The sequence below is a fragment of the Leptonychotes weddellii genome, chromosome 8 (assembly GCF_054177405.1).
Source record: "Leptonychotes weddellii isolate Sample4059 chromosome 8, ASM5417740v2, whole genome shotgun sequence".
NCBI classification, from domain to species: domain Eukaryota; kingdom Metazoa; phylum Chordata; class Mammalia; order Carnivora; family Phocidae; genus Leptonychotes; species Leptonychotes weddellii.
The window spans coordinates 84,649,497-84,667,737 of NC_138376.1; the positions used below are offsets into that span (position 1 = coordinate 84,649,497).

The following is an 18,241-nucleotide window of genomic DNA, read 5'->3' on the forward strand; positions in this document are numbered from 1 at the left end:
GCAACTGCACTCTAGGGATTTACCCCAAAGATACAAATGTAGTGATCTGAAGGGGCACCTGCACTGTATGCCCACAACAGCCAAACTATGGAAAGAGCCCAGAGTCCATTGACAGATGAATGGATAGAGAAGTGGTGTATGTATGTACACACACACACACACACACAAATGCAATACTACTCAGCGATCAAAAAAAAATAATGAAATCTTGTCATTTGCAACGACATGGATGGAACTAGAGGGTATTATGCTAAGCAAAATAAGTCAATCAGAAAAAGACAATTACCATATGATCTCACTCACATGTGGAATTTAAGAAACAAAACAGAGGATCATAGGGGAAGGGACGGAAAAATAAAACAAAATGAAATCAGAGAGGGAGACAAACCACAAGAGACTCTTAGTCACAGGAAACAAACTGAAGATTCCTGGAGGGCAGAAGGGGGAGGTGATGGGGTAACTGAGTGATGGACATTAGGAGGGCACATGATATAATGAGCACTGGGTATTTTATAAGACTGATGAATCACTGAACTCTACCTGAAACTAATAATACACTATATTTTAACTGAATTTAAAATATATATTTAAAAAATCACATAAAAAAAGCTCTGAATTTCATTACGTAGTCTAATGTTTTCATTTCTAATCTTTGAAAAAGAATTTTGAAGGCTTCCTGTTATTTGTAAACTCACCTGTTGATAAAGGGCTCAGGCTACTTGCTTCAGGAAGCCTTTCCAGAAGTTTTCTCTGTACAATTGGTGTACTATGAAGGCAGAGTGGGTCATATATTCCAGTTCTTGCCCTAACATTAATTGGAGATATCACTAGAGGCTCCAGAGGCTCACTGCAGGGGCTTTTCTGTATACCATCTTTTACTGGTTTTAAGAAGTTCTCAATATTCAGGGAATGTAGTTCCTCTACTGGTGATGTGGGTCTCTCATCTCCATTTAATGTTCTGGCATCTGGGGATGTTGCTTGTTGCCAAGGCGGAATTACTGGAGAATCAGGGGAGCTATAACTAACATAATAGTCATCATCATCATCTTCACCTTTCTCATGATCATTTGTAGAAGCAACCAGTGGCAGTGCCTGACTTTCACTTATAGTTTGACTACGTTCTGTGGTTGGTGCTCGTAAAGCAATCTGAGAGTTATCAACATCTTCCTTGGTATGTGCTGTAGTGGGGAGTATATGCGGAGCTGTACTCATTTTTGGAGGCACTGCAGGTTTGTCATCTGGGTTAACTGAAGAGCTGAAGTTCTCAGCAGATTTTACAACTCCAGTTGGCTCAGTTTTAGACAGTTTCTTGGAACGTTCATATTCTTCTTTGGCTTGAAGCCATGCTTGAACCAGTTGTCGACTTGGGGCACATTTGCAAGGCATAATCACAATTTTTTTATCCTCAACCATTTTATAGCTATTACTTGACCCTTTATTGACCACTGCCTGGCCATTGCGAAGGGGTGACCCTGGTCTCGGATTCTGAGTCATTGCTGAGAATGCTGTTTTCCACAGACGAAGTCCTTCCAAGGAAAAGTCTCCCTCAAACTCAGCCAGATCATTTGGAAGTCGAGTTTCTACCATGAGAAGCCGTCCACCGATCTCCCTATAAACAACATATTTTAGAACTGTTTTGTCTCAAAGAGCAATTACCAAAATATTTAGCTCCCTATCCTAGATATTTTTTGAAGTCTCTTTTGGATTCTTAAAAATGCCCATTTCTTCCCTTTCTATGCCCTCTCCCTACATATTTTATGCAGGCACACTCTTTTTAGTCTTAATATGTTTTTCTTCACAGGTATATGCTACTAAATTAATTTCCTTTGGAAGGAATCATAAATACCAGGGAAAGAAGGTATTTTTTGTTTTAAGTGCCCCATGAAGTCTTCTTTTCTCCAAGGAGATGGCACAAACTGACCATACTCCTTTCCTCTAACCAAATAACTTTCCACTGTCACCGCATGTGAATAAAAACAATGGAAGAATTTATCATTAGAGACTATATCCCTGGATTTTATCTATAGCCTCTCTAGATATGCTCTAGTATCTACAGTAGTTTAGCAAAACCAGTCAGTTCAAACATATCTTTGTACTCCCCCAAGTCCCTTCAAACAGTACAAAAATCACACACAATTGAAAAAAATTACCATAATTCTTTCTCCCCTTTACATGGCAAGGCTTAACATTAACATAAGAACTTTAAGTTGGCAGAGCCCACAGAATGCATAGCACAAACGCTGATAATGTATGTGTATGTGGGGAATCACTATTAAAAGGTAGCCTGATTTAGTTTCCAACAGTTGGAAATACCAAGCTAAACCTCCTTCTCTAACATATATCCACTGGTACTATCTCCGTCTGATGTAGCAAGAAAGTCTACTTTTTCTTCCTTATGGTATATCTTTCATGGACATGAAGGTAATTTCTTAGTTTTTTCAATTACTTCTCCTAGGGCATGATTTCCCAAACATCCTGGTCATTCTCTACATAAAATTCAATGAACTGGATTCATGTTTTCTGATTTGGAGCTGAAGGGTTACCACAGTTCCTTTTCCCCTTTACATGGAAAGACTTTGGCCCTTAATAGTTAACTCTGTAACCACCTCCCAGCTATATGAAAAATCAGAAGCAAGACTATCACTACTGAAGAAAATGAGCACACATTTTATATGACATAGCCAACTCTAATATTAATGATACAGAGATCATAATGAATTAAAAATTAACAAAAATTGGTGAGGTGTGGTAAATTCAGCTCTCTTGAAAATTGTCAGCAGCATGTAATTGCTATAATTCATGTCATAATATATATCAAAAGCCTTAAATTTTTTAGTAATCCTACTTCTAAGACTATATGGAAAAACCCCAAAATATAAGAAATGCTTCATGAAGGAAACAATAATCACATAATTATCTACAGTGGCAGGACAGGGAACAAATTTTCTGTCCAATAAAATATACATATGATAGGATTATTATGTAGTCATTAAAATGATAGTCCCAGAAACTCATAATTTAGAAAATGTTTATAGTAGAATATTAGGTGAAAAAAATCTGTATATAATACTGTGACTATAGTAAGATCACATTTCATAAAACAAAATAAAAACTATACATTAAAAAAACTAAAAAAACACATTAAAATATTGAGTGGTTGTCGATAGGTAGAGAAATGGTGTGATATTTATTCTTTTATACCTCCTAAATTTACTATAGTGAATAGTTTTATATTAAAAATTGTTTTTAAACATACTAAATATGTTTAATAATAATAATGACTATCAACCTTTTATTTCAGCTGCAGGACCAGTCTCAAAGTTGGACAACAACTAACAGCAACAGAGTTAATGACTAACACATGGTAAGTTAACTGAGAATTAAAAATTAGATATGTAAGGCTGAGGCAGAAAAAACAGTTCAATTAAAAAATATATCATAATCACTACTGATAAAGCCAAAGCCCCCCAAATAATGGAAACTAATGCCTAAGGAATAGACATTCATACATTCTGGCAGCGAAATAAAGAAAAAGAGTCCCATTTGTGTTAAAAGACCACATATAGGTAGTAAGCAAAACAAAACTGTAAAACTATAAAACTGTATATTAGGAAGGGTGGGGAGGAAATTTTCTGTCTTCCACTTCAAGTCTTTAGAGGAGGGAACTTCAACCCTATATTTCTGATCACTTTTTCTCAACCCCTTCTTAAATAGACTCATGCATTATTGCTGATCTGCTGGATAAAATCCTGGTATTCACTGTGTCTTCTCAACTAGGATCAGGAACACGGTGCTGCTGAAGGTTAGTGTACACATGTGGTGTGGCTTCTTGCCTTATTAACTCTTCACATCTCTTCTATCATTTAGACTAGGCTAAGTCGGCCACAGCAGTCCTAGCCGCCCTTCTCTGCTTCTGACTGGATGGCTGAAATGAACTGCCTCTCCTTGCAACTGGTTAGGTAAATGGGATCAAAGACACAGGGGGGAGGAACAAAAATCATCACTTAAATGGCCTGGCTTAAGTCATGTTCCCCAACTTAGCTCCTATCAGTTATATTCTACCTTGGTGATGCAAGAGGTACAGAATACCTACTTAACTACTGGCTTATAAATAAACCAACCAATACTGATGCCTTCGCGTTTTGCTATTGGCTCTGTGCGTGTGTGTCTATGTGTCTGTGCATCTGTCTACTGCCTCTCTGAAAAGATTTTTTTTTTATGTCGCTGGGTTACATATTAACAGTGTTTTATTTTCAAATTATTCCTTATCATGGCACCAAATTTATCATATTGTAGGACTCATTTTGGCACAGCATCTGGCTACAATATTTTATTTATTTTCTATGGATTTTAGTTTGGTTATTCCTATTTTGAGTAGGAGCCTCCTACATGGATTCAAATTCTCTCCATTCACAAATCTTTGTACTAGTCTGACCCCACATTACCAATTCCTTTGCAACAACTGTATTTCCAACAGCCTGAAGAAATTCAAGTTCATTATTAGGGGAGAAATTTCAGAGAGCTAACTAACATTTTCTCTTATTTACCACATAGAGCTATGGGATTACTTCCTTTTTAAATAGTCTATTTGTATGGTTATTATTTTATTTTTAAATTTTTTTATTATGTTCAATTAGCCTTCTTTAAAAAAAGGAGAGATAAAGGGAAGTGAAGTCCATCTTGCATTCCTAATAACTACAAACTAACAGTAGTAACAATATGATTGAAGATGCTAGCAACATGAAAAGAAAGGGATATAATACAAACAACTTAAAATAATCTTCTTTTAGAGATATATCATAGAAGTACTTAAAACATATGTATGCTCATTTTCAAACGTTTTAAAAATAAAGTTCTTTTAAAAATTGTAAGTTTGTAATTTTAGAAATAAATACCATTTTTAAAATGATAAATGTACTTTTCAAGTATTATGACATCCTTCTTAATCTGCCATCATGTCACAGTGAGCCTCTGCATCTCTAATCCTTAATGTTGACACAGTGTTAACAGTGAGATCTAAGACCAACACTTATCAACCTAAAGTTCTCAAGGTGCAATCAATCATCCAGCTAGTTTGTGAATTTTCTCAGAAGTCCATAATTATGAACCACTTTTACAATGATTTACTTATAAATACAGTATATTACAGCCAGAAAACTAGCAGTCATGTACTAATGTTACATTCATTATAATTATTCAGAGTGACTCAAGGGGAAAAAATAATTCTGATTACCTGGGCTTTTCTGGTACATCAGAAGGATTACTGCAAAATGGTTCCTGGTAAATAGTTTCTGAAAGGTCATGATCCAATAAAGTTGCCATAATTTCTTCCCTACTTGGTGGGGACATAAGTGGTTTCAGAATGTGAGCAGTTCGAGGGGTGAAACTGCCGTTTTTAGATTGTGAGGGAGAGCTGGTAGACCTTGGTGAACTATCAGGAGTTGGTGTCAATATATCATTGTTTCTTGAAACATACAATTCTAAATCTTCAGAGGCTGCATCCAGAAGTTCACCATCAGGGGAGGATAGTATTGTAGTAAAAGAGGTATTGACTGAGTCAAGAGACTGTTGCATCTCTTTTCTGGTATGACCTTGAATCCAGTCTGAAGTGCCTGGCTGTGAGAGGCTAAGAAACACTTCTTTGCTTACTGAACTCCTATTCAATCTGGATTTTTCATTTAGACAGTCCTCTGCCTGCTGGACACAGAAAGAATCCATTATTGAATTAGAGCGAGTTGTTAGAGGATGAAAGCTACTTTTCCACTGGTTGTGGTGATGACTCTCATTGCCATCTATGGATGACTTCTCAAATAGTTCAGGACTTAGAGTTTTAGATCTAATCCACGAGGCTGAGTCTGAGGCATGATGTTTGTCTTCATCACACTTCTGGTTATCATGACTTAAAAACTCATTTTTTTCTATAGTTTGTCCTGGGAAAAGATCCTGAACTGCATCACTTAGGAATTTCTGAGGCAAATTCTGATCAGCTGGGACAAACTGACTTCCAGAATAAAAGCTACAAAATCCAGTTTGACCTATTGTATTAATATCAAAATTATAATTATGTTCAGGAGACAAGCTATCTTCAAGTGAATAACAACTCTCAAAACCTGGATCTGAAAAAAAGACGGGACTGTCATCTGATAGAGAGTTATCCAACTGGCCAGAGTTTTGTAAATTTAGAGAGTCTACTTTAAGAAGTTTGGGAATTTTTTCTTTAGGTTTTGTACTTCTGGGAGTTCGAGGTTTTCTTGAAGATGTTATTGATCGTGTTCGTTTAATCGTTTTGTTTTGTTCAAGGGAACCAGAAATATTTTTGTTTGGTTGATGTTTATTAGATAATGGGTCTTGCATAATATTTGCATTTTGTGCTTTCTGCTGTCTTTTCTGTAACAATTCTTTTAGAACTGCCAGTCCAGACTGGCCTTCACCAAATGTTGAAGGTGTTGACACATTTCGACTTTTACACTGAGAAAGTGCTTTGGTTTGTGAAATTGCTTCTGACAACGACCTCTGTTTTACCCTTTCAGGTTTAAAATTTGACATATCTAAAATAAAACCCCTTTGTTTTTGCTCCCATGCTATTTGTTTGATTGGACTTCTCAAGGAAGTTACAAAGCAATTATTAGGCATTTGGCTTTCCTCTGAAGCTGCATTTCCTGGAGAACAAGTTTCGCTGTGCTTTGACTGTTCTGCCATGCACACAATCTGCTGCTGACTGTCTTTGCAATGCAAAAAATTAGGGGCATACGCCTGGTCTGGCTTTGATTCTAAAGAATTACGATATTCATTTAACTTTCCGATAGATGACAAATAGTTTTTTTGTGTATTTGCATTCTCTTCTGTCTTTGGAGACATTATACCCGAAGATATCTGTGTATTCTGTGCTACCTGAGACAAATGGTTGGAAAGATCAAATATATTTTTTTGAATCAAGGTTGATTCCTTTAGAGTAAACATAGCATTTTGGTTATGAGACCTCTGAACATTAATTTTTGAGATTCCAGGTCCCAAAGAACTACAAACAACTGATGAATGCAAATCATCTCGTGAGCTGGGTAATGTTTGCAAATCTACAGGCTTCTTGCTTTCTAAAAAAGAAGGAAAGCAACCAGATAAATTCTGTTGTGCATGAATTCCGGTGGGCAAGGGGGCAGAAAGGGGATGATCTATAGCACAGCCCATGAGTGACACATCTTTCTGTTTAAAAAGTAATTGAGAGCCTCCAGAACTATTTGAGGTCTCAGACACATTCTGATGTTTCAGCACAAACTGAACTTCAGCACTAGACTGAGATTTTATTTTTTCATCTTTAGTTGTTATATGCTTTCTTGACATAACTTTCTCATTTGTTTTTTGTTTCTGTTTTGCTCTCTGTTTCTTTTTTCCATCATCTACTTTATTTGTCTGATTTCGTTTGTTCCTTTTCTTAGTAACTACAGAGGGATTAACAAGCTTGGTTTTCGATTTCTTAACCTGCGCTCTTGCTCGACTATTTTTTTCCATACGGGAATTAACAGTCTTGTTATTACATGCATTAGGACCCTTAAAAAGCACTGTTTCTTTATCTGCAGCAGCCATCATCTCTTCAGCTCTTGGATCTGTGGGAGACCAGCAGCGAGGGGGAGAAGAATTTATGGGACTTGTGCTTCTCTCAGAAAGAAAACCTAGTTTAGACATAACATCACTATAATTCAAGTCACAGTCTTCGGTTTCAGCATTGTAAGATGGCGAGGGAGGAGACAGGATAGCATGTGACCGTTTTCGCCTGAAAGACAAAGTTCTTTTAATATTTTCACTATTTGTCCTTTGTTGCTTACCAGTTTTTTTCTTAGCAGACTTATGTTTTGATTTTCTTCTGTGACTTTTCTTTGGTGTTAGTGGATAAATGGGATATTTGGTTGCAGGGGAGTCAGGAACTTTTGGCCAAAAATCCTTCAAAGGTGCAAGCTTTTTATATAGTTCCATTTTTTCCTCTGTCAATATAACTTGTTTTTCTTTAGAGTCTATTTTTCCTAGCTTCACAAGCATATTTTTTCTCCCTCTAAATCTATTAATAATAATATACTTTATGATGACAGGGGGTAGCTTTTTAGACATTTTTCTTCGTTTTCGAGATTTGAGAGTTCCATCTAAACTTTCACCAATTTCCATGGGATGAGGTAGGCTAATTTTTGAGTTGTGTGTTACAAAACTTGACTCACTATCTTCAGTCTCATAATTTACCTTGCGTTTGGCTCTAAGTGTATATTTATTTCCAAACAATCCAAAGGACTGCTCAGTCTCTAAGGTTCCATCTCCAAAGTGACAGTCTATGAAACTGTCTGCGGGTGTTTTATTTTCAAAAGCTCCGCGGGTGACTTTAATTAAATCACTGGCCAATATGTTATCCTTCTCAGGATTACTATTACAAGGATTATTTTGTATACAATTATCTTTTGTGGATACAGTCTCACTAGTTTTGGTAGAAGTCTCTTGATGACCTATAAGCTTCTTTTTATTCATTTTTAACCGGGACTGTTTACTGCTGGGTTGTAGTTTGTATGTGACAGGAGAGAGTTTCTGTGGTCTGAGACAGTTGGAAAGAACAACACTGGGAAAAAACATATAATGTGCTGCTTGCTGGCTGAGGCTTGGCTTTTCTGTTTTATGTTCTTGAAACTCTTCATATCTAATTTTAAGTTTATTTAGCCCACTTTCATCAGCAATGCTATCAAGAGAATGTACCATAGTTCTATTCTCTCCTGTGCATGAGAGCAATTCACAATTTTCAGTTAAGGATGAAGGGAATAAACTATTTAGAGCTGTGCTGTTTCCTTTTTCATTTCCTTCAGAGGATAATTTATTTTTTGAATGACTTAGGTCAGAAAAGTTGAAAGAATTTTTGCCCAATGTACTTTCACTACTATGACGGTTCATGTGTATAAAAGGGGCATCCTTATCAATTTTTCTAATATTTGTATACTTTCTACTTGGTACTTGTCTTGTAACAGATTGAATATCTTCTTCATAATCAAAAATACTACTTTCACAGGAAGATACTGGGAGGGTATCTTTCTTACTTTCTTTATGAGAGTTTTCTGAATGGACAGAATTGCTCAAAGATCCAGGGTATTTCATAGAGTAAGTGCTTTCATTGGTAAAAGCAGCAACTGAATGATCTAGACATTTTTCTATGTTGTTTGGCTGTGGAAGTTCCTCAATTAAATCTTCCTTCTTCAAAATGTGGGAAGAAAGGGCACTTGTGTGTTTACACTGAAAGGTAATCTTAGCAGAAGATGGGGGTTCTAATGTAGCAGCATCTTTGTGAAAGATGGAAGGTTTTACTGATAGCTTGCTTGTTGCAATCACAGAAGAGTGAGTCCTAGAATTTTCGTTGTTCAATGGATTGTCTGAAACCGGGAAAAAAAAGAATTTATTTCACTTCCATGCTTTTAATTTTTAAAATATTTTTCCATACTATCACCATGAAAGGAACTATATGAAATTAAGTTTCTATGCTTAAAATGGTTATCTCAAAAGGTCATTCCTATCATTAAGATAATAACTCAATCTAAGTAATCAGGAAGTCAGTTATACTTGATTATTAGTCATGATTTTAAACACATATTCCTTTGGTCAGAAATAAATTATATTAGGGGTGCCTGGGTGGCTCAGTTGGTTGAGCATCTGACTCTCGATTTTAGCTCAGGTCATGATCTAAGGGTTCTGGGATTGAGCTCTGCATTGGGCTCTGCACAGAGCATGGACCTGCTTGAGATTCTCTCCCTCTCCCTCTTCACCTCCCCCGGCTCATGTTCTCGCTCTCTCAAAAAAAAAATTAAAAATAAAAATTAAAAAAAAAAAAGAAATAAATTAGATTAATATTCAGTGCCTTTGTGGTGAATAGGGAAAAAACTGTCACCTTGAAAATTTTTCATAAAACAATATGCTTCTTTGTATTATCACTTCAAATAAGCTGAGCATATTTTTTCTCAAGTTTTTTTTTGTTTTTATGATTTTTTAAAGATTTTATTTATTTAGGGCACCTGGGTGGCTCAGTTGGTTAAGCGACTGCCTTCGGCTCGGGTCATGATCCTGGAGTCCTGGGACTGAGTTCCACATCAGGCTCCCTGCTCAGCAGGGAGTCTGCTTCTCCCCCTGACCCTCCCCACTCTCATGCTCTATCTCATTCTCTCTCTCAAATAAATAAATAAAATCTTTAAAAAAAAAAAAAAGATTTTATTTATTTATTTGACTGAGAGAGACACAGTGAGAGAGGGAACACAAGCAGGGGGAGTGGGAGAGGGAGAAACAGGCTTCCTGCGGAGCAGGGAGCCCGATGTGGGGCTTGATCCCAGGACCCTGAGATCATGACCTGAGCCGAAGGCAGACGCCTAATGACTGAGCCACCCAGGCGCCCCTTTTCTCAAGTTTTTATTTAAATTCGAGTTAACATCTGAACATATTTCTTATAGTTTCTTATGCTACTTAAATGTTAACATGATTAAAGTTTATGAAGTTTTAAATCAGTGATTTACAAATGTCCTCTTAGAAATGAGAAATAAGCATATATCCACATTCTTTCAAAAGAAAAAATCTTAGAGAAGGACAAAACATAATAGATAGTATTGTCAAAGCCTCACACTCAACCGATTTTATATGTGTGATTACAGTTTTATTTTTATTTTTTTAAGATTTTATTTATTCATTTGAGACACAGAGATACAGAGAGAGAGAGAAAGCATGAGCAGGGAGAGAGGCAGAGGGAGAGGGAGAAGCAGGCTCCTCGCTGAGCCAGGAGCCCGATGCGGGGCTCGATCCCAGGACCCTGGGATCATGACCTGAGCCGAAGGCAGACGCTTAACCATCTGAGCCACCCAGGAGCCCCTGTGTGATTACAGTTTTAAAATCAAATACATTTTTAGCTGCTAAATCATGAAATGCTCTCAGTATATTAGTTTACTTACCACTATTTTCATCTGCAGTTCCATCTAACTGAGGTATAGAAAGATTGGCTAGAAGCAAACTGTTATTACTCCATTCCATTTCTTCTTCTGAAGATGAATCATCTTCTTCAGTTGAGCTTCTATGGGTATTTCTACACAGTGATCTACAGAATATTAAGATTCACTAGTGAGTATGATCATAGAAAAAAGCATGTCAGATTAGTAGAATTTGCTTATCTGATGATATAATAGTAAACTGAAAAGATCTGAAAATTATAACCTTAGAAAAGATTTATTTTGCTTTAGTATCATGTCCTATAAAAAGTTACTGCAGATAAACTTAAAATCCTTTTCATGTGAGCTAGAAAACACCATCATTCCTGTATCCAAAGCTCCACAATATCCTGGACTACCATATCTAATCATGTTCTTCCTTATATTCTCCCCCTCATCCTATTATTAGATATAGATAACAGCTGGGGTGAGAACCCAATAACTTCTAAAAAGGTGGCATCCCGGCATATTTTAAGAAGTCTCCACAAATATACAATCTCTACATTGTGAACTGGAAAAAACAAACAAAAAGGTAAGCAAGGGGGTACTCAGGTCAGGCTGAAAGAGGAAACAGGGATCAGAGGGGCTAGGAAGTGGTACAGGTTTTGAGTCAATCCCAGCATTGGCTCTAAAGCAGGTTAAAGAAGAATTCAGATGGACTGTGAAGTCCAGATAATCTCTTCAGGATTCATCTCTTACCGATTTAAATCTTTTCACTAGGTCCCAGCTTGATACTTTCCTTTCTATCCATACCTAAGTTTTTCTTTCTCTTGTCTCAAAAATTTGAAAATGTCCCTTAATTATACGTACAACAGTTTCTACATTAATGCTTTACCAAACCACAATTTGTACTAAAATCCATGTCTTAAGAGCTGAATTATTAGAGGTCATCTAGTCCAATTTTCTACTCAATGCAAAAACCTTATTTCTAACAGATGACAAAATCTCCACTTTTACATTCTCAGTGTAAGGGGCTTGCTGTTTCACAGGTTAATCTTTTCTATTATTAATTGTTAGTGATTTTCTTCCTCTATTACACAGAATTTTCCAAATTCCATTCATTATTCCTGCTTTTGTCCTGTGTTGCTATATGCAGCCTATGCTATTTTCCACATAACTCTAAAATATTTGAAGGCATTTATAATTTGTCCCATAATTCCTCTCTAATTAGACCAAACATTATCTATTCTTCCTACTGTTCTTTAAAAGTGACAGTGTTGGGAATGCAATCTAGTGCAGCCACTCTGGAAAACAGCATGGAGGTTCCTCAAAAAGTTGAAAATAGAGCTACCCTATGACCCAGCAATTGCACTCCTAGGGATTTACCCCAAAAGATACAAATGTAGTGATCCCAAGGAGCACCTGCACCCCAATTTATAGCAGCAATGTCCACAATAGCCAAACTATGGAAAGAGCCCAGATGTCCACTGATAAATGAATGGATAAAGAAGATGTGGTGTATATATATACACAATGCAATACTACTCAGCCATCAAAAAAAAAAAAAATGAAATCTTGCCATTTGCAATGAAGTGGATTGAACTAGAGGGTATTATGCTAAGCAAAATAAGTCAATCAGAGAAAGGCAATTACCATATGATCTCACTCTAAGTGGAATTTAAGAAACAAAACAGAGGATCATAGGGGAAGGGAGGGAAAAATAAAACAAAATGAAATCAGAGAGGGAGACAAACCATAAGAGACTCTTAACCATAGGAAATTAAGGGTTGCTGGAGGGGAAGGCGGCTGAGGGGATGGAGTAAATGAGTGATGGACATTAAGGAGGGCACGTGATGTAATGAGCACTGGGTATTATATAAGACCGATAAATCACTGACATCTACCTCTGAAACCAATAATATATGTTAATTAAATTTAAATTTAAAAAATAAATAAATAAAAGTGACAATGTTCATAGATCCTTCCTTTTCTTCCTCTTCTTTCCCTTTCCTGTCCTTTCTCAGGATTCTTAAAATACGGTACTCAGGGCAGAATATAACATCCACATACAATTGAAGAACTCCTTTTCTAGACACTATACTTCTATTTTTCAATCTCTCTCTAATGTGCATTTATGAAATGTTTAGGTTTGTTTTCCCAAGGTTGACTTGGGCATGGTTTTCACAGAATTCGTCCAGTCAATGAAATACAAGCATTCATTAATTGTGGGACAAACCATGACTATGATTTTAAACAGGCTGACACTACTGATAACAAGTAGATACTGACTTTATAAGAATTTTATATATTTGAATGTGTATCTACTTAATACAGGTATAAAAGTATAAATAGCTAAATGAGATATCATCTAAGAAACCGTAGAAAAAATGCCAATGATACACTAAAGGTAAAATCAAAGAAATACCAAAATAAAACTATCAAGAAAGAGAAAAACAAATGGAAATAAAAGTGAAATGCCACAAGATCAAATAGAAATATCAAAGTCAACACGTTGCTAAAATATGAAAGAAGCAATCCAATTTATTACAGCAAGACTTAAATACATCAAGTAAATACTGTAATTATTTTATTAATAAAATCCAAAACCTGTTAGAATAATAAATGTTACCCTAGGTACAGCTGGTAGCTAATAATTAAAATCACTATTTTGGCAACCATACAACACTACAGACTTATTGTGCTTTTTTTTTTTTTAAAGATTTTATTTGCTAGAGAGAGCATAGGCGAGAGAGTGAGCGAGAGTACAAGCAGGGGGAGCTGCAGGCAGAGGGAGAAGCAGGCTCCCCGCTGAGCAAGGAGCCTGATGTGGGACTCGATCCCAGGACCCTGGGATCATGACCTGAGCTGAAGGCAGCCGCTTAACCGACTGAGCCACCCAGGCGTCCCTATTGTGCTCTTAATAAAATCATGGCTTTCCCACAAAAACTGTTAAGCCCAGAGTGAGCTGAAGGTCTGTCTAGTCTGTATTTATAAAGCTGACTGACTGAACCTAAACATATGACTCTATATACTTCATCTAGATACAGCCCTTGCATGAGTCTATATACTTTATTAGGCATCACCTATTTAGTTTTGAGGCATTTTTGGATCTATATTCTGTCATCCAAAGAATTATCAATCTCTAATATTTGTGACAATCTCAATCCAATCTAGCATACTTGGCATTTAAGCATTTATGTTGTTTTTTAAATGCAAAGTCATGTAAGTTCTTGTGAACCCACCTAATTGGTCACTACTGCCATGTATTCTCCTTATCTATAAGGATGTTATGTAAGACTTTACCAAATGTGTGGTTGAAATTAAGACTCAATATGATAACATTCCCCTAAATAACCATATTTAAAAAGGATATAAAGACTGTAGAGCATGACTTGAACACATGAAGGTTCCTGATACTCTCTGCTTCCCTTTCCAAGTGCCCATGTTTACCTAATAATCATAATTATTACCCCTATTATAAAGGAGAACTAGAGGCAAGGAGGAGACCAGTTAAAAAGTGAATTATAGTGTTCCAGATAAATGATAATGAAGGCCCAAACTAGGACATTACCTTGGGAGGGAGGGGGGTGGAAGAATAGAACGGCAAAGGAGGGCAAGTCAAATACAACACTGAAGGTGCAAACTTCCAGATGTTGGGGAGAATTATTATTACAGAAATAAGAACAGAGAAACAAGAACAAAGCCATTTTATAGGTTGATGTGGTTGAGGCATTTCCCAGTAGGATATTTCATGGAAAGATTTATAAAATTTATATTAAAAAATTGAAAAACTTATAGAAGAGCTATAAAAATTTGTCTTTCACCTTTTTTTTTTTTTTAACAGATAGGAAATACTGACAAAAGACATTTTATGACATTGTTGAGGGTCAAATCTATCAGGAAATCAAATACCGATTCTGTCTGGACCAGGTAGCACTAGTTCTTCAAAGGTCAAGGGCTGAGTCTTTGAATGATTTATCACTGTCACAGCAAAGGGAATTGAGTACATGAATCTAGGAAAAGTATGAAATAATATTTTGCAGGTCTGGATTCTCCACCCATAGGATGAAAATGCAATTCAATGAGGGAGCATACTGTGAAAATATTGAAGAAAGGGTTCTGATGTATACTCAGATAACAAGAGAATTTCAAACAAAGAGTTCAGAAGTTTTAGTATTGCCTACATAAGTTTAAAGGAGAGGCATACTCAGTGTTTCAGGCTCAAAGGACTCATCTTTTTCTACACACAGAACATATAACTCAAACCAATTAGTCTCACAAGAAACTGATTTGGAAAACCACAGTGCCATCTTATTCATTTAGCTTGAGAAATGAACCAGAATACCAGTCTCTGTTTCTGAGACTCTTTTATTTATTTGCTTTTAATATTTAATTCCTTCAGTCTAATCAGACCTAAAGGCTATTTCTTGTCTTCAAGCTGACTCTGTAACTGTTGCTGTAACCCATATAACTCTCAGGGGCATTCTTTTTTCTCAAGTTCACAGGTAGGAGGCACTTCTACTTTGCCCCACTTACTAGCCACACATATTAATACTATATTTATAATTTCTAAGTTAGGTTTATGGGGGTAAAAGAAACTGGAGGAAGGTGGTCAAAGGGTACAAATTTACAGTTATAAGATAAACACTAGGGATGTAATGTACAACATTGCGACTATAGTTACCACTCCTGTAGGATTTTTTTTTTTTTAAAGATTTTATTTATTTGAGAGAGAGCGAGAGGGAGTGCAGGAGCATGAGCAGGGGGAAAGGGGAAAGGGAGAAGGAGAAGCAAGGCTCCCCACTGAGCAGGGAACCCCACGTGGGGCTTGATCCCAGGACCCTGAGATCATGACCTGAGCCGAAGGCAGAGCTTAACCGACTGAGCCACCCAGGCGCCCCACCACTCCTGTAGGATTAAAGAGGAAAGTTGTTAGAGTGAATCCTGAGAGTTCTCATTACAAGAAGAAACCTTTTTTTCCTTTTTTCCCCTCCATTTCTTTTTATTTTATCTATATGCGATGATAAGTGTTAACTAAACTTATTTGTGGTAGTCATTTAATAATATACGTTAAGGTCAAATCTTTATGCTGTACAACTGAAACTCCTATAGTGATATAGGTCAATTATATCTCAATAAAACTTGAAAAAAAAAAACCACTTAGGTTTAATCTTTTAATAAAACTGGAAAAAAACACCTAGGTTTAATCTTTTTGAATGTAGCAAAATCTTATTCTGCTTAGAATATGAAGTTTATGCCACATGAAAAACAAAGCACTACTTTAAAGGGATTTAAAAGAAGACTATTTATTTTTTAAGATTTTATTTATTTATTTGACAGAAAGATAGACAGCATAAGTAGGCAGAGTGGCAGGCAGAGGCAGAGGGAGAAGCAGGCTCTCTGCTGAGCAGGGAGCCAGACATGGGGCTCGATCCCAGGACCCCAGGATCATGACCTGAGCCAAAGGCAGCCGCTTAACCAACTGAGCCACTCAGGCGCCCCAAAAGGAGACTATTTAGTTTATAAGGTATTTATATTATGAATAATAGTAAAAAATAATTTCTAATTAAAGAATAGTGATAAATGACAACAGGAAATTATTAAAGTAACTGAAATAACTAAAAAGTTACCTCTTTTTGGCACAAGGTTCTTCAATATTGCTGTCCCATCTCTGAGACATCACCAAACTAAGCTCCATTTCTTCTTTTTCAATCTGTGGTTCATTTTCTTCATCGTCACTATTTTGGGGATTTTTAGTGTTTCCAAAGAAATGACATGGTGATAGCATCCTATTTCTTCCCCCCTGATATCCATCATTTTCCAAACCAGCAAGAAGATGTACCAGAGCCTCGTCAGGACTACTGTCCACTATAAAACAAGTGAAGCATCACTAACAAGTAACTTTTCTAAATAATTCAACAATTCAGATCAATTACAAAACAACAAAATCACAGATGCTGGCACATACTGAAAGAATACAGCTCATGCAAAGACTTCTGTGTTGATGGAGCTCTTTTATCAAAGTGTGATGATCCTTGGACTCTTTGTATTGTAATGATTTTGTGTCCTCATTAAAAAGAAGATTCCCAGAACCCATCTTCCATCTTTTGAATCAGAACTTCTGAGTTAGGGCCCAGGAAGATGCATTTTGACAAGCTGTCCAAGCTCTTACTGCACAATTAAGCTTGAGGAGCACTAAACCAAATAGGGTCACCAGAGTTCAAAACCAAATCAAAATACGTAATAAATATATGAATGAATGCTAAGGAAGAAGTGCCTTAAAAACAATACATGTGAGCACGTTATTCTCACTTAAGTTTCATTTAGCTCATAGGATAGTTAAATGAAACCTGTGGTTGAAAAACACAAGAGAGCTTGAAAGTGGTCAATGACATTACTTAAAAAACCTTGAAGGCTACAGTGAGATGCCACTTCATATGCACTATGCTTGCCAAATCAAGACAAGTAGTAAGTATTGGAAAGGAAGTGGAAGAAATTAGAACCTTCCTATATTGCCAGTCAGACTGTAAAATCGTGCAGCAGCTTTGGAAAAAAGTTTGATGGTTCACTGAAATGTTAAACATAGTTACCATATGACACAGCAGTTCCACTCCTGGTATATAACCAAGATAACTAAAAACATACGTCCACACAAAAACCTATACATGAATAACCACAGCAGTATCATTCGTAATGGCCAAAAATGTGGAAACAACTCACATAACCATCATCTGAAGAATGGATAAATGAACTATGGTATATCCATATGAGGGAATATTATTCAGTAGTGAAAGGAATGAAATACTGATACATGCTACAACTTGAATGAACCTTGAAAACATTATGCTAAGTGAAAGAAGCCACAAACAAAAGGTTTTATGATTCCATTTATATGAAATGACCCAAACAGGTAAATCCAGTAAAAAAGAGAATAGATTAGTGGTTTCCAAGAGCTGAGAGAAGGAAGAATGAGGAGTGATTGCTAATGGCTATAGGGCTGCTTTTTAGGGTGATAAAAATGTCCTGGAATTAGATAGTGGTAATGGTTGCATAACTCTGTGAACAAGACAAAAATCACTGAACTGGGGGTGCTTGGGTGGATCAGTTGGTTAAGCATCTACCTTCAGCTAAGGTCATGATCTCGGGGTCCTAGGATCGAGCCCCATGTTGGGTTCCCTGTTCAGTGGGGAGTCTGCTTCTCCTTCTGCCCCTCCTCCCCATTTGTGCTCTCTCTCTCAAATAAATAAATAAAAATCTTTTAAAAAATCACTGAACCATACACATTAGAAGGTAAATTTTCTGGTATGTGAAATATCTCA

At 36.5% G+C, this 18,241-nt stretch overlaps 1 protein-coding gene across 6 annotated transcripts in view; it reads right to left on the reverse strand.

Annotated features, from left to right (window-relative positions):
- The window catches only part of REV3L (REV3 like, DNA directed polymerase zeta catalytic subunit), a 182,132-nt gene that overhangs the window by 77,643 nt on the left and 86,248 nt on the right, over positions 1 to 18,241 (reverse strand). For all 6 annotated transcript variants that reach the window (XR_014147898.1, XM_081828813.1, XM_081828814.1 and 3 more), the window contains 4 exons: positions 16,553 to 16,790; positions 10,950 to 11,092; positions 5,234 to 9,392; positions 696 to 1,609 (listed from right to left, as the gene is read on the reverse strand). Coding sequence is in view for 5 of the 6 variants with exons in the window: in XM_081828813.1 (XP_081684939.1) it covers positions 696 to 1,609; positions 5,234 to 9,392; positions 10,950 to 11,092; positions 16,553 to 16,790 (5,454 nt within the window). In the remaining variant the exon portion in view is untranslated. The remainder of the gene's footprint in view (positions 1 to 695; positions 1,610 to 5,233; positions 9,393 to 10,949; positions 11,093 to 16,552; positions 16,791 to 18,241) is intronic.